Source organism: Cryptomeria japonica, chromosome 8 (assembly GCF_030272615.1).
Source record: "Cryptomeria japonica chromosome 8, Sugi_1.0, whole genome shotgun sequence".
NCBI lineage: Eukaryota > Viridiplantae > Streptophyta > Pinopsida > Cupressales > Cupressaceae > Cryptomeria > Cryptomeria japonica.
The window spans coordinates 54,689,683-54,707,529 of record NC_081412.1 but is presented as its reverse complement, the minus strand read 5'-3'; the positions used below and the strand labels follow the sequence as shown (position 1 = coordinate 54,707,529).

General features: G+C 38.7%; 1 protein-coding gene across 2 annotated transcripts; it reads right to left on the bottom strand.

Moving 5' to 3' along the window:
• Positions 1-552: 552 nt before the first annotated feature.
• Positions 553-5,788, bottom strand: LOC131038807 (FT-interacting protein 7). 2 transcript variants are annotated; one of them, XM_057971364.2, is made up of 3 exons: positions 5,654-5,788; positions 3,775-5,400; positions 553-2,350 (listed from the first exon to the last, which is right to left on the bottom strand). In XM_057971364.2, the coding sequence occupies exons 2-3, from the start codon at positions 5,254-5,256 to the stop codon at positions 677-679; spliced, it is 3,156 nt and encodes a 1,051-aa protein (XP_057827347.2). In that variant the 5' UTR covers positions 5,257-5,400; positions 5,654-5,788; the 3' UTR covers positions 553-676. The 2 variants fall into 2 exon arrangements, with proteins under 2 accessions (XP_057827347.2, XP_057827346.2); XM_057971363.2 differs by lacking the exon at positions 5,654-5,788 and having other exon boundaries at positions 3,775-5,647.
• Positions 5,789-17,847: the final 12,059 nt, after the last annotated feature.

The window sequence follows — 17,847 nt, the reverse complement described above, 5'->3', positions numbered from 1 at the left end:
ATAAACAACCACCTCTTATTTTCACAATCCTCCCAAAATTCAGAGGAGAGTATCAATCTAGAAGCCTAACTTTTATAATTTACATTTTCTACAAGAATTATATTGTTGTGGGTACTTGTTTTTAATGTTTGATTTTTTCACATCTTGTGAGATCAATCTGTTCCATTGTTCGACTACTATGTAAGAATTCGGACCTTTTCCCACTTTATCTAATCAAAACTATATTAATATTTTCATAATTATTTAGACAAATAATTCGAATAATACTGAAGTCTTAAAAGAAAACCCATTCTATCCAAAAGTAAATTCGATTCTATCCCAATATATAAAGTACCGGCAATATGGGAATAAATTGTACTGAATGCTTTGCGACTCTCATTTTCTCTTAAAATGTCAAAAAGAGAATTCAGAAAAGAAGGAAGCTGGTCGATATAGCGTGTGAACAAAGTCTTGAAAATGGTTCCATCTGTCTCCCACTGCTTAATTCACTTATTCTTTGCACAGCTTATATAAACTGAACAATATAAGAATTTCTTATTTCAAGAAGAAAAATGATATAGAATTACATTGCTCTCGCAATTTAAATACACTTTTGATTTTGTCACTCTTGTGCTACAATGAAATAATCCGTAGAAAATAATAACGGGTACTTTTTGAATTACTTCAAGCACCCGCTTTACATCATGCGATCAGAAAGGGAAGGCAAACGCCTGAAGAAATTGAGATAAGAAGGCGGCATGGGTTCTCTGAACCTGGGGTGACGAAGAAAGTAAAGCCCAAGAACAATAGACACAGCTTTGAAAGGGACAACGTACAAAATCAGAGAAATCATGAAACAAACGGCAATGAAAATCCCCGTTGCACGAGGATCTCTCCAGCTGAGCAAAGATTGAATTCTTTCTCCCTGCGTCGCAAAATCACCCAAAACAGTCTGAATCCTGGCAGCCAAGCTCCGCAGGCGATCATATCGCATTTTCACAACTTCAGGGGGCTTAGTGCTGGGAATGGGGTCGAATTCTTCATCGAGCTCGTCTTGGTCGACTGTATCGGCCTGTGAAATGCGGATGTCCATGTGGGGAGGCATTCTGGGTCGAAATCTGTAGTACCAGGAACCGATCAGGGAAACATAGAAGAAAGCTGTGGGTACAATGAGTTCTGGGTACCAAACCAGAATGAAGAAGAGCAGGTGCACAAGAACTGTAGTAACAGGGTTCTTCCATTGACATATATCATCGACCCATTTGGCAATATTTACTAGCCCGGAAAGGACATTCATGATTCTGAACCAGTTAGCTTTACTCCTGCGCATGCTCCAAACATTTGAGTCGGTGTCCATTATGTACTGAACGACTTCTTGTCGAAGTGGAGGCTCTGAGCGCGACAATCTGAGGGCAACGATTTTCATCGCTGTGTTTCTCAGCATGTCCTGCTGCATCAGCCCTAGAGGGTGAAGATAATGCATTTTGGGCAAAAGTGGTTGTGTGTAGACATGCATAACGTCGAGCAGGGAAGGGCAGGAGAATCGAACCGCGAGCTCGATTTCCCCCATTTTTTTCAGTCCAGAGGGGAGTAAAACCAGAAGGGGGTATGAATTGACATAGACTTTGTTGCTTTCCAGGGTCGAGATCCGGATTCGAACCTTGCCGATGCGATGGTCTTGCTTGGTGGCTTTGTCGTTCACTGTGTTGAATATGTGCCAATTGTCGAAGACCCCTAATGTGAGGACTGTATAGGGATCGTAGACCTGCCATTGGTACTGCTCATTCCACCGAGGGTTAAAGCTGTCTGTGATGGTTCTGGTTCGAACCCACTTCTGGCTATATTTGGCGACGCAGTATGCGTCGGTTGCTCCCCTGCCCCCTTTTGTTTTCATGGGGAGTAGATTCTGTGCACCCAATATGCCCAGCTCCAGAACGCCCAATGGTGGCTTCCATAGCTGCTTAGCGGTCGGTCGGAGGTCGGTACTGCAGTGTGCTGCTTCCTCCATGACGTGGTACCCTGCGTCGAAACAGAGTCTGAGATGGATTCTGCCATGGTATGCTGGTGACCCTGCTCCTTCGTTGCTTGCGGCTCCGTGGGTTCTGTCGAGATTGAACCACCTTGAACTTACCATGCGCTCGTCGACTCGCCTTTCGATGGTGTTTAGCGCCACTGCTGCATGACCCAAAATCTCGGGCTCTATGTTTGAGCGGTCTTCGATTATCAGAATTAGCTGCTCTTCAAAGGGCTCTGCTGCTACGAAGAGTAGGTCCTCGTTCCAGAAGGGATTTGAGGTTCTGCTCTTGACGCTTCTTGTTCTCAGTACCTGGAAACCTAATTGGACTCGAACTCTTTGCTCTGGAATTCCCACCTGCGAGGAGAAACAAAATGGCATGGTTTTTTCAGACGACGGAAATTGAATTGAATTAGCTCTCAAAAATTCTAAAACGTACAGTTATATATTATTGAAATTAGAAGAGCGTGGCTAAATATGATTTAAATTATAAATCTAAGTTATGTAAATTATTCTCCCTCTAAGAAGGGATAAAATACCTGAAATTTATTCTTACTGCAGGTTCCAAATAGTACGTTTTGTGTAAAGCCTGTAAGTCATAGTATTTCAGAGGAAGCCATAATTTTACAGCTCCTCTTATGCAGTTATTAGAAAACTATTTAAGAGAAACCCCTGTTTTCACAGCTCCATTGACGCACTTCATCCAGGAAGCCTTTGACAACTCTAAAACTCTTTACTCTGTTAAAAAGGAAAAAACTAATGTAAATCTGGAAAACAGAAGCCATCTCTGTCCAATAGTTCACCTTTCATATTTTGAACTCGTATCTCAATAAAACCAATCTGAACCAGATTCCAGTTCAGTTCACTATAATTCTCCAATTGAATACTTCACTCAAATGCCTTACAAGTTTCAACCAGAAAACATTCCACAATGTAAACTCTAACTACTGAAGTATCCACTCAGTCGAGCAGTCAATCACATCAAGCAGAAAGAATTGTAAATCAAGATCTAAGAGATTCTTTCTGCTATTTCAAGCCAGCAAAACCTTGGAATGTTTTAAAGCATTTCACTTTGGCAAGAAACCCCTGCTGCTTGTATGTTGTATACAGTTCGAGGGCTGTTGTGAAACATCCCCTGGTTTCCAATTGTTTTCATTTCTAAATGAAGATTGTGCTCAATGTGGCAGGGGATTAGTAAGCTGTATCTTTGGAAGCAGAAGGCTCCCACGGATTTGGTTTTCACCATTCAAATCAATCAATGTTTATGTTGGAAACATAACCACACAGGAATCGATAATAGATTAAACACATAAGAACCAGACCAGTAACTTGGTAGAACAGAGTTCTGTTTCAGTTACATAAAGCATCTACAAAAGAGATTCTAAGGCGCCCATTCACCATTTCAAAACCTCACACTTCAAAACCCAACACAATACAGACCAATTTGTGTCTAACCCCAAGCTTTAATATTGCAATAATCTTATGTTCTATAGAAGCACAATTATCCGTAGAGAAAGTGTAAGTCATGAATGTTAATTCACGATGGCAGTCTGTTGGAAATGAGCTACACCAAATCCAATATAGACTAATTTAAGGACCAGTATGTCAATGATAGAACCCTCTGAGAGCAAATTGAAGGTTCTGGATTGGAATCGTAATTGATCCATTACAAATTCAACATAATCTTATGTATATCGAATTACCTTTGCATAAACAATTTATTCAGAATACACATTTTCTTAAATTTTATGAACTGCGTTAAGTTAAAAAAAATATAGTACCTTGTCAACTGGAAACTGCAGGTCAGTTGCTTCAATAACATTGACTCTCAGGTACATAAGTTTGGGGGACGAATAGACTTCAGATCTTGTATGAATAATGCCTCCTGCATTTGATTGCACGGCCTCAGGAAACGCCTCATCTGCCTGAGTTCCAATCCACACAGCCAGCATTATATCCCCCTTCACTCTGCCATCCCCTTCCAATCTATACCACTGAGGCGCCAGCGGGCTGTCCGGCGGTTCCCGCATAGGAACCTCAGTAAGATCAAAGCAAACACCACCAAGGAAATCGTCCCTGGTTCCAGTATCCTCATCCCACACAGAAATTTCCAAAGTGGGTCCAGACTGAAGCTTTTCTTTATCAAATGCGAACACTTGGTTCCAGTCCGGAAACCCTGTCTTGGGCGAAGTACGAGTTTTCAAAACTTCTCCGCCGACTCTGATCTTAACAAATGGGTCAGCCGGGACGCCCGAGTTCGAATCCCGCGGAGGAAGCGCCCGGGCCTTCACAATTCTCACGAAAAGGTATTGCATCTTTTCGACCAGGTCGTAAGCCGAGCGGGTTTCGTTGCTTCCAGGGACAGAGCCACCCAGGTCCCTCATGTGGAACTCTGCTGTGTTTACTGCTGGCTGAGGCGCCACATTAGGGTTCACCTCAACTGGTGGAGACCCATCTGCAGGCTTAGCCTCCTCTGTGGTTGGGGGAGGCGTGTCAGCTGCAGGTGGGGGAGTCTCCCCAGCAGGAGCTGCCTCTGTTTTGGGAGCTTCACCTTCTGCAGGAGGTGGAGGTGCCCCTTCTGCAGGAGGTGTGGGCGCATCTGCTGCTGGTGAAGCCTCACCTGCAGGAGGCTCAGCTGGTGGTGCTGCATCAGTTGGAGGAGCCTCTGCTGGTGGTGGTGCTGCTTCTGCTGGTGGTGCTGCTTCTGCTGCTGGTGGTACTGCTTCTGGTGGTGGAGCTGCTTCTGCTGGTGGTGGAGCTGCTTCTGCTGGAGGATTTCCCTCTGCAGCTGGTGGGGCTTCAGCTGCAGGTGGTGCTTCAGCTGCTGGCTCAGGGGGTTTTTCCTCTGGCGGTGGCTCGACAGGTTCATCCACGTAATATATTCTGAGCCCTACTTCTCCACTGATCACATCGAGAAAGTTTCTCTTCTTGAGTGTATAGTTTATCAAAGCCTCCTCTCCCTGCTTCACAAATTGACGACCATCTATCCTAACCCGCCCCAAAAAATGGCTCCTCCTCCCCGTTCTCTTATCATTATAAATATTTGCTTCCAGCTCTTCAGCAAGCATGGTTTTGGGATCACTGATCAGAAATTCCAGTTTTTCATTCCAGACAGGGTTCAATTCCCTATGCTTCGTTTTAGTTCTTTTCCTCTGCCCATCGAAGTCCACAAGGACATAAGGGCTGGAAGTGCCCACACCATCTTTGGGCGCGAGATTGTGTGCATCCACAATTTCAACAATCAATTTCCTACGCGTAGCCATAGATTTTCTTGCTGCAAAATTTTCTTTGCAGCGAAAAAATCATGGGTTCCTATTTCAATTCTTCTGCTAGACTTGGTATCTAACACTTCCTCGACTTTTACTCAATAATAAGAAATCTCCCGCGAATAAAGCAAGCACTCAACCCTGTGAAAGGCAAATTAGAACAATTGCAGAGAATTTTCTTAAAAAGCAATTGGAAACATTAGACATTATATTAAATTACAGTGTCTGGTTAAAGAGAAGAAAAGGAGTCCTTTCCTTCGGTCTCACGTTGCGTCAAGTCGGTGCCTACGGTGACATTTTTTACTCCTTTTATTCTTCCATTACAAAGTGATGGAACGCTATTATACCATAAAATTTATCAAGATGGGTTGTTTTACAAAGATGGTTTGATTACCGAAAGCAAGCAACAGCATGATTTTACTATATTTTACAGCTTGATCATCTTCTAAATCAACAGGTCGGCCAAGGAATCTGCTTTCCACTCTGTAGCAAAAGAATGGACGGAGGTAATGTTCTCATGCTTGCCCACTTCTTTTCCCAAAGGCTTTCTAAAAGATACTTTAAAGTAATGGCCGGTGAGGATGCCAATTTAGTATATCTGATTTTATTATCAGGGAGATTACAGTGAATTCAGTTGACGGCCGAGGCCTGGCGGGTGACCTTTATGACTAGGATAATAATGATGTTGTTGAATTTAGGGGGTTACCTTTATGACTAGGATAATGATTTCTTGTTGAATTTAAGCTGGTTGATGTTGATCTTTCTCACTTTCATAGCAATTGGGAACGAGGCTACGTTAATCTAAGAAAGAAAATAGATAGTTATGTGTGTTAAATGTTGTAAAGGAAATAAGCTTTCCCTTGGCTAACTAAATTGGAATAGAAAACATAGGTTTACTCAAACATAGGTTTTCTTTTCGGGTATTGTAGGTTAACTGATTTAATTCAAGTATTTGTAATTTTAGGAGGTGCAAGGGATTAATCAATAGGAAATTCAAGGGAATGTCATCATTGTTTAGTCCATGCATCTAATCATCATTATCTTTTTCCTTAAATTTTTAGGATTTTCCATACTAGTGCTTGCAACTTTGTGAGGCACAATGGATTGACCAATAGAAAATTCAAAAGAATGTCATCATAGTTTAGTCCATCCATCTAACCATTATCAGCCTTTTCCTTAATTTTTAAAGATTTTCCACAAGACAAATTATTTTGATACACCAAAAAAGAACAAGGACATACAACTATATAACAATCAAAACCCACATACATAACATTGATAGGTGATAAGCTTTGAGCGCTCTGCAACTAGTCTTTCCCGCTTGGTCTTTTCGAATTTCGGTACATAGTGTGAGATTTTGCCAAGATCAAGAGCTCAATGAAAAGTACAATAGAGAGACAAAATATAGGATAAGAATAAACTGTATTCTAATCAATAGATAAATGATCAATTGTTCCATTTAATACAATGTAGATGAGCTTGCTTATATAGGCAAGGCTAGGGATATGTGAGCACACAAACATGACATGTGGCTCAATAAGAAACAAGGGTAGGTAGGAAATAGGTGTGGGTAGGTAGGAGAAACAATATAATAGTCCACATGAGGTAGATCACCCACTGAATGTGGAGTGTAACAACAAGATCAACACCATAAAAGGTGGAAACTCTCCTACACACACTATCCCAATGTGGCACAAACACCCAAGTGTCTCATACCCAAACTACTATGAAATGTATTTCCTACGTAAACTTAAGTAAGTGCAATAATATTCAAGATGAATAATTATTTACACCAACACCCCCCCTTAAGTGCAACTTAGGGGAATGCACTTAAGTCTACAATGCAACTAAGTAATGCAAGATGGGTCCCGACTACTAGGCCATGTTAGGTACCCATGTACAAATGCAAATGCATGCAAACCAATGCAATGAAATCTCTCACAAAGTGGGGAAAGAGAGAAAAACCCAATGGGAAAAAACCCTCCCCCAAAAGAGAGATGAAAAACTAGATACAAAGAACTCTCATAGAAGTATGTGAAGGACAAAGCCCCATGTGAGGAAAAAGTCCCCCCCATATGAGAGAAGAAGAGAAGCTAGGAAGCCCCCCCTCAATGTGGAATCTGCACCAATGATAGAAGCTCGATGTATGAAGAAACTGCTCCACGAATGTTGAACAATATTCCTCCCCTTAGGAAGAAACAAAACCAAAGGTGTATCCATGAAGTCTCCCCAATCATGAAGGGAGGATGTATGAAAAAAACTCATGATGAAAGGAACTGCTCAAGTGTCCCCATGTCGAAGCTGAAAGATACCCCCTCCGAAGGTGGTAAACTGTGCCACACTGCTGAAAAAGGCACTCCAAGATCTAGTGGAGATGGATGTAGAACATGTCCCAAAGACTCACATGTCTCCTCAAAAAATAAAGAGACCTCCTCCAATTGTTGTACATAAGTATCCACAATCATGTCAACCTCGAAAGAATGATCATGTAGAGAATGAACGAGAGGGTCAGAGTGTTCCCTCGCAACAATCGAAGAAGGATCATCTTCATCAAAGAGAAGATGAATGTCATCAATGATGTCTCCCAAATCTACTATGTAGGATTCCATAAACAAACCTGCAATGTCTGTCAAGTAACCATCCCATGAATCTGAAGCTGGAAGACAATGAATATCCTGTTGTACTAAATCACATGAAGGCAAAACTGTCGCACTATCCGCATCATCAGGTGCAATAGGTGATGTGATATCAATATGAGGAGATGAAATACAAGACTCAAGAACGGGGTCACTTGTGAGAATCCCCATGTTCAAGTGCCCAAAGTTCTCCTCAAAAACTGAACCATCACAAGAAGTGTGATCATCATGTGTAGAATCATCAAATGTGAAATTATCATCATCAACAAAATCTGAAAAGGAGTATAACCGAGATGCATGATCAACCACCCCAGTCTCAATGATAGCTCTAGTCTCCAAGTCTCTAATGAAAATTGACTCAAGTGTGAACTCCATAACTCTCTTAGCTGCGCCATGTGTGATTTGATAGATAGAAAGGAGATTGTTTGTCAAGTGGGGCACACACAACACATTATTGAAGGAGTTATCCCCAATGTCAATAGATCCTTTCCCAATCACATCCATGTATGTATGACTGCCCATCAATATCTGCGGCATGGTGCAAGGCTCAAATGTAGAGAACATAGACTGCGAAGATGCCATATGATGAGAAGCCCTTGAATCTAGAAGCCATCTCTCTGAATCATGACTGATAGTAGCACATAGAGCTTTTCCTTTTCTTGTCCCAAAAGAGTGAGTCTTCCCACTTGTAGAAGCCATGAATGCTTGCCCTTTTCCTTTTGAATGTGAGGAAGTGGAAGTTGATGAATCATCCTTCTTGTAGACATTAGGCAAATCAATGTTATGCTTTTTGATGATATGTGTGAGCTCATCAATCTTCTCAAAATGGCAATGATGCTCCTCATGACCAAACTTTTTACAATAGGCACAAGTAGGTCTCTCCCTCTTTGGTGAGTTATCCCTCTTGGAAGAGGATGAATCTCCTTGTTGTGGAGAAGATGGTGCTTTGTCCTTAGGCTTTGATTGCAATTTCTTCTTGTTTGAGTTGTCCTTTCCTTGATTTCCTTTGTTCCCTTGATTTGCCACTAATGCTTGAGACTTAGAAGCCTTAAGAATGCCCATGCTTATCAACTTAGTTTGTTCCATCATCAACATTTCATTGAAAGCATCAAATGTAGGCATTGTGTAGCTTGAACCCATTGTCATCCTATGGGTTTGGAAACTAGAAACGAATGCTCCATATTCTTGTGGAAGCTTGCCTATCAAGTTGAATATCAATTGAGTATCCTTCTTATCAATGCCACAATCTTTGAGTTGTGCCCTCAACTCATTTGCCATAGTGACATAATCTTGTATAGTATCAAATTTCTTGGGATCCAACATGGTGAGATTATCAATTTGATATCCCCTAATCTCATCAACTTGACCATACAAGTCTTGAAACTTTTGCCAAACATCCTTGATTAGAGTACATTTCTCAATATGAAAAATGAGATCCTTTCATCCATACTTTCTTAACGTACCAATGGCCATGATATTTTTAGTGACTAATCCAAGTGACCAATTGGATCAACCTTAGGATCAGCGGGAGCAACAATAGTTCCATCAATGTAATGAGTGAGTCCTTTTTCCATAAGTTTACTCCATGCATCAATTTTCCAAGTAGCATAATTATGAGGAGTTAAGAGAGGAAACTTAGAAGAACCCATAGTAGAAAAAGTGAAGGAACACAAGAGCACAAGACAAACCCCCCCAAATTCACTCAATCAAAGTACCCCCCCCAAAAAATGATGATTTTGACACTTTATATGTAGTGCGTGTACAATAGGCCACTTGCAAACAATGGCAAGGTGCACTTTTGATTTTGTTTTACAACTTCCCCAATAGGCTGAAAACTATAAAGAAAAAGATCAGAAAGATATATCTATGCAAGACAAATGCCAAATTGGCCAAATAAGACCATATGATGAAAGTATAATTTATACCCACAATTGCTGCAAACTGATAGCATATTCTGAGAGTAGACAAAAAATAATGCACTTTCAAAAAAACCGGCACATGAAAAGGAGTTCGTATGAGCCCGGACAGAGACCTGGAAGTTGTAGAAATGGGGATTGGATAGGTATAGTCACCAAAAACTAACAATTCTGAAAAATATGTCCATCAAAATCAGAAAATAATTCCACTACGTGAAAGTATACGAAATTCTAGCCCATTTCAAAAAAAATTGCACCAAAAAAGGAGCAAAAATGAGCAAGATATGGCCATTTGAAATTGAACTCCAAAATCAAAAAGCTCAATAAGAGGGGCCTGCAATTTTTTTGAAAAAATGATGATGTCAGTGGACTGTGGGGTTAAATTTGACAGCTGTATAACCGTAGCCCAAACTTCACGACTGACTGGGCGCTAACGTGGCATTGACTGATTTAGCAAGTTATGTGGCAGCCAACTGGGTTGCTGACATGGTAGGGTGATTTGGCAGCCAATTGGACTGCTGACGTGGCGCTGACTGTGTGCTACTGACTAGGCAGAAGGCACAGATCCCAAAAAAAATTTCCAAATTTTTTTTTTCAAACTAGAAAATAATTTTCAGGAAAAAAAAATATTTTTTTTTTGAAAAAAAAATTCGAAAATTCCGTACCATACCACCCAAATTGGGCAAAAAATTTCCTCCACACTCAAAAATCGATTTTCGCCAAAATAGGTCGAATTTATACCCTATTTTGATGGAAATGGCCTCCCGGTTGCAATGGTGAGGTCGGAAATGCTCTAAGATGCCTCGAAAAAATGCAGTCCCTCAAATCCAAAAATAGAAGCCTTCCACAATGTCTCCAAAAACCAATCAATGAAGCCCCAATGGCTCTAATACCATGTGAGATTTTGCCAAGATCAAGAGCTCAATAAAAAGTACAATAGAGAGACAAAATATAGGATAAGAATAAACTGTATTCTCATCAATAGATAAATGATCAATCGTTCCATTTAATACAATGTAGATGAGCTTGCTTATATAGGCAAGGCTAGGGATATGTGAGCACACAAACATGACATGTGGCTCAATAAGAAGCAAGGGTAGGTAGGAAATAGGTGTGGGTAGGTAGGAGAAACAATATAATAGTCCACATGAGGTGGATCACCCACTGAATGTGGAGTGTAACAACAAGATCAACACCATAAAAGGTGGAAATTCTCCTACACACACTATCCCAATATGGCACAAACACCCAAGTGCCTCATACCCAAACTACTATGAAATGCATTTCCTAAGTAAACTTAAGTAAGTGCAATAATATCCAAGATGAATAATTATTTAAACCAACACATAGAATCTTCTCTGGAGGGGGGTTCCTACCTCGCTAGTGCCCCCTGATTCCAAGGTCAATCTTATGTTGTATTCTAGGGGTTCTACTACAAATGCTACTATGTACTCATTGGGACATCAGCTAATGTTCAACTTGCCTCTTCGATGTCTAAGAAGGTAGTAGCAGGTGCACTCCAGCCCCATGTGTTGGCTATGGTGGGCAATGATGATCCCCTTGTGGAAATGGGAATTTGGAACATGTGCATCCAAAGGGGTGGAAAAATGCGCTATTGGATGGCAATTCTAATTAGAAAACTCATGATATATCCCTTGCTTACCTGCAAATGGAGGATGGTATAGCTACTGTACTGATGGATTTTGTGATGGATCACATTGTGTATTCCATGAATCTCACTCTCGTGGGAAATTTTTTCTCCCTCGACCATCCATTGATATGGTTCACAGTTGCATTGCTCTTAAGTGGAAGCTCAATGGAAGTGTTCTAGTTAGTATTATGTTAAGTGGTCTCTTCCTTTCTAAATTCACAATAGAGGAATACCTTATCATTGTTCTTTCTATGAGACCATGGTCCTATGGAAAACATCATATGTCTATCTGTAGATGGGAGCCAGGCTTTGAACTAGTCATGGACCTTCATAAGACAACTCTTGTTGGGGTGTGGCTCTTGGGTCTCGCGCTTGAATTTAGGGATGAACAAATCTCTAGATGGATAGGTAACTCCTTTGGGCATTATGATGCTTTTGATGAGGTGACAAAGGCTAAATCTAGGTTAGTCTTTTCACGCTTTTGTGTAAATGTTGATCTATTAACAAAGTCCTTCCTAAGCTCATCTCCTTGCAATCTAAATTTGGAAGTTGGACACAAGCGATAGTGTATGAAAATGCAACGGTGTTTTGCCAGATGTGCTCTAAGTTTAGACATCTTCTCTCTAAATTTAAGGGTTCCCAAAAAAACCTTTAAAATTGAAGGAGAAGTGTTACCTTGAGGATGCCGCTTTGTAAGATTCTCGAGCTCCTCCCATGGGTGAATTCTAAAGAGCCTAGGGGCACCCCTACTAATGGTGTACTACAAGATAAGAGATGCTCCTCAAGAGTGGATGATCTTGTCTTGAATTACATAGAGATGACCCCTAAGGAGGTTGAAAGTGAAGGCTAGGTAGAGGACTCAAATAAGGACTATGTATTCAGTGGTGAAATCTTAAAAATTATGGAGACCCCAACCAAGGCTATCAATCCAAAGAGGGGATTTCCATGACATCTCCAATTGGTGGGGAGCCACTTGAGGAGGATGAGATATGCACTAGTTATAGTGGGATCACTTCCTCTCCCAATATGTTGGCCACATCAAATGGGATACCATAGTTGCCTTCTACTCCTTTCTCTGAAGTCCCAAGGACATGTTTTTCACCAAGGGCATCGTCGAGTGGCCATTGGTTGCTTGGAGAGACCTTGATAGTAAAAAGTGACGAGGACAGGTGGAATCTCAATAGAGGAAAACAAGGAATAAGAAGATTGATGTCAAGGGGAGTCCAAATTTGGTAGACCCTCCCAGAGATTAACAAGGCAAAGGGATATTGCAAGAGAAATTGCCAATGACAGGAAATGAACCTTGGAATCGACTACTAAACTTCAAAAATAAGGTTCCTCTCTTGGAACATGAGGGCTTAAATAGCTCTCAAAAGCAATATACCTTAAGGAATTGTATCCTAGAGAAAGGAAGATGGATATCTTACTTCCCTAAGAAGTTAAAATGACAACTATGGTTTTTTAGAATGTGGCTGATTATGTTTGGTTGGGTTCCTGCTTCTTTATTAGTGAGGATTTTGGTGCCTCAAGTGGGGTTGTTACAATGTGGGATGCATATAATGTTAAGGGAAGTCTTTTCAGAAGTATTTCTAGCAACCTTTCTATAAGTTTACCTCACCTAAGGTGTCTTGGTGTTTGGTGAAAATTTATGCTCCTAACACTCGTTAGGGTTGGTTGGTGGTTTGGGAGGATATCACAACATAGATATTAAAAGCCCCAGAATATTATTGGATTGTGGTAGGAGATTTTAACACCCCTCTCTTTCCCTCAAAGAAGTTAGGGAGGTTGGTTGATTATTCTGATAGCATTGTAGACTTGGTAGATCTCATTAATAAGACAAGTCTTCTTGATAGTGACTTAATTGGTCAACCAAAAACTTGGTATAGTCATAGGAAAGGGACAATTTTATTCAGGTGCACCTAGATAGATTTTTGTTCTATACCAATTCAGAGCTTTGCTATAATTCTTTCATTCGATCCCTTTCCAGAATGGTTTTAGATCATAATCATCTTCTTCTTGACTATGTGGATAAAATTGTAAAGAGGTGATTCCATTCCATTATGAAATCTTGTGGACCTCATAGTTGAACTTTAGAACTTATATTTAAAATTGGTGGAGAAACCCTATGCAAGGCACAACTATGTATAGAATATCTCAAAGAGTTGACATCATAAAGAAAAATATCAAAGGCTGGAATAAGTTTGCTTTTGGCGACACTTTTGTTAAGATAAAGGAGATTGAAACCAAATTGGTAGCAATTCAATCACAAATTGCTAATGGGGATAGGTCAAAGATTTCACATAAGGAGGAGACCTTGAGAAAAGAATGGAAAGAATATGAAAAAGAGAGGAAATCTTTTGGAAATAGAAATCTAGGGTTTAATGGTTGAAAGAAGGGGACAAGATCTTTGCCTTCTTTCATAGGTTAGCACTGAAACACGGGAAGAGGAACACTATTCAATTCCTAGTGGATGAATCAAACCAAACTGTCATGAATAATGTCCAGCTGAGGGAGATGGCTTCTAGATACTTTAATAAAACTTACAAGGAGGAAAGTCTTGATATTATTCCTAGCTTAGAGGATCAATTGTTAGATTGTGTGCCTAGGTCCCTTACTTAGGCTGATAATGCTCAATTATTGATCCTAGTTACTAAAGAGGGTGTCAATACTGCTACTTTTTCTATGGGTGCATTCAAGGCCCCAAGACTAGATAGATTTCCCTCAATATTTTTTAAAAAATTTTGGGATATATTGTGGGATTCAACATATCAATGGCTGCAAGAGATTTCTTTCACACTTGTAAGATTTTGAAAAAACTAAACAATTCTTTTATTCTCTTAATTTTTTTTGGATTTGATTGTGTATGTATTTTTGTGATTCATCATTAGGATGAAAGAGAATTCTAAGGAGATGTCCAGAAAAAAAATAAGAGAGTACATCATGGATTGTGGGAATCTCATGGCATTAATTCTTTTGTTACCCTTGTTCCTAAAATTCCTAAGCCAAGGCACCTCTCAGACTTTAGACTCATTAGTCTTTGTAATACTGTGTATAAGATATTCTCTAAAATTTGGTAAATAAACTCAAGCCATTTCTTGATAGAATTATTAGCACTACTCAGAAGGGGTTTGTCCCATGAAGGCAAATTATTGATGCTACTATGTATACACTTGAGATTATACACTCAATGGATAAGTGTGGCCTTTCGGGGCTGGTCCTAAAGATTGATATATCTAAGGCCTATGATAGAGTTAGATGGGATTTTAATTTCAAGGTCTTTAGGAAATTGGGATTCTAAGATAAGTTGATTGACTTGATCAAGCAATGTATAACCACTTTCAGATTTTGTGTGTTGGTAAATGAAAGTCCTATGGGTTTATTTATTGCTAAAAAATGATTTAGGGGGATCCTATGTTCCCATGTACCTCTTTATAACGTTAGCTGAAATCTTAGGGAGAAATTTTCTGAACATGGTGGATAGGGGCACTCTATAGGGGGCTAATTAGGTGACCTCTTTGTTAACTCCTTCTGTCCTATAACAATTTGTTGATGACATTATTTTTTGGGGGGGTAGATTCAATAGTGGAGGCCAAAAATTGGAAACTTTTCCTTAATTAGTATGCAAATGTGTCAAGACAACATATAAATTATGTGAAGAGAAACATTTATTTTTTTGATATAGGGGAAGGGCTTCAAAACAAAATCAGAAAAATCTTGGGCAATCAGAGAATGGCCCTTATAGGTATCTATTTGGGCCTTCCTCTAACTGTCAAGGAGGTGATTCCTTCTTTCGAAAACTCTATTTTGGAAAGACTAAAAAAGAAGCTTGTGGGATGAAAGGGCAAGCTTCTTAGTAGTGCAGGAAAATTGTAACTCCCAACAACCTCCCTTGTAATGTCCTGCTAAGGAAACCTAGAGGACACATCATCTAACAAACTAACCTCAAGAAGGAAAACATATTTTTCTTCTAAAGAGATACATTATCTCATTAAATTATAATAATGAATCACATAATATTTAATATGAGAACAACTTATCTAAGTACAAGTGGAAACAATTAAAACAAAAAAAATGATCTGAGAGTGTTTATAATAGACATGCTCTATTATTTGAAATGATCTAAGAGTGTAATAACAATGAACTACTTGCAACAAATTTATTTTCTATGAGTATCAGTAAACATAAGAAATGTGGGAAAAGATGGTCAGAGATCATGGATTGTTCCTGTTGCTGGTCTTCTAGTAGTCTGCTTCTAGTAACCAAATGTAAGTTTTGTATTTTGTTTCATGGTATTAAGTCTATATCTAGACATATTGAGTGGTGATCTACAATATAACATATATGTATTTACAGTTGTAGACAATGCAATCAGATCAAATTTATCGAAGTTAAGAACATAGTAATGATAGCTCAGAGAATATCAGAGGATGTGTCGTGCCACCATCACTGGTCACATTAAAAAGTTTACCTGACACACTGCAGTTTATAAGAGGGTTCTATACCTGATTCCTGTAGTCTAAAAAAAATGATAGCTCAGAGAATATTAGATATTTTTTAAATTATTTTATCAAATATTTCTATTTCTTCAGTGATTTGATTTGAAGAGGCATTTGACATCATATTGAGTAGTGGTCTTTAGTGTATTTTCTAGGTGCAAAGAATGTATTAAAAGAAAATTAAATCCTATCGACAGTAAAATCTACTGAATGATACAATGCCTTTATTATGCCATTTGTCTTGGCATGTACTCTGTGAGTTGCATCAAATAGATACAAATCAATTGATTGCATTAAATAAAATATTGAACAAAATAGCAAACACCCTATCTCACATCAGCTAACTGCCTAGTGTACCGAATGGCAGATTCAAGCATGAGACAACATATCCCACAACAACTAACTACCCAATATACGGAATGGTGGATGTCCAGCGTGAGACAAGTTTGGATGAAAACCCCATGCAATATAGCCTATTAATTAAATATAATGATATAATAATATAATAGTAATGATGTAGTCTTAATAGTTTTTTCTTGTTTTCGTCAAGAGTTTAATTGAACTATAATAATAATAATAATAATAATAATAATTTGATATTAATTATTTTTTCTTTTCTTAATTGTTTAATGGAAAGATAATAATATTATAACAAAATATATTAAAATATAATAATATAATCATTTCATAATTTTGTATCTCCCCTTTCCCATTTGAATATAGTGATGCTTATAATTAGTCGTGCATGCAACCTTAGTTCATGTTATTGTGTCTTTTTCCTTTTCCAATATTTATATTTTTGTACCAATTTAAAGATTAACATATGAAGTTGTGAGAAATTTTTTATGTCACATTTATATTATTTTATAAATAAATATTTATATTTTTTAATATTGATAATGTGTTTAATTTATTATGAGTAGATTTTTGGTTCATGTATTCTATTATATTTTAGTGATATATAGAAATATCTTAATTTTGACAATAATTTTATAAAATAAATTTTACTTTTAATAATTTTATTTTTATTTTCATAAAATGTAAAATTAATGAAGCCTCACTTTTTTAAAAAAATTGGTAATGCATAGCCAAGGCAATGGTAAGAATATAAAAATTGAACAACAAAAAAAATGTAGCCCATAAATATGGATGCACATTAAGATGGTCCCCAACAGTAACAAATATAGAGGAGATCCTTTTTCCCAAACAAAACGGTAATTGCTACCACTTATTGTAAATAACCTATGCTAAAAGGCAAGCAAAGTGCAAACACGAATTTGCAAGCACAAAGCTTGCATAACACCTTACCTTGAACCTTCTAGCTTGTACGATTGAAGAAAAATGATTAAATTCCCCCTTTTCCCCTTACCTGGATGACCTCAAGGTCAATTGATGTCAAGGATTTTGTTTCCTCCTCTTCACTTTTCTCCATCAAGAATCATTTGGATGACAACTCTTAACTTTTGGATCAACTTCATAGTCTGTCACCATAGAACTTGCCAATGGTTTTAGAGGGTAAGTAAAGGTGGAATTTGAAAGTGTGGGGGGCTTTAGTGAGATTTGAGATTTCATAGTGGGCTCATTCTTATGTTGGATAATAGAAGGAGAAGGAGGGCGATTCTTAGATGGTGAAGGAGATCAAACCTTTGTATCTTTAACAAGGGCTTGAGATTGGTTCAAATATAGAGAGGAAGGAGGAATAATATAATGCTAAGGTTGAGCTCCAACCCACCACAAAGGTTTTTCAGGAGATCATGAATTCCCCGCATGTTGTTTTTGACATTGAGATGTGAGGTGATCCATTGAGAAGCATCTTCTGCATCTAAAGTAAAAACTTTCATAGTGCACTGATTGGTTCCATCCTCTATTACCCATCTTCAACTGTATTT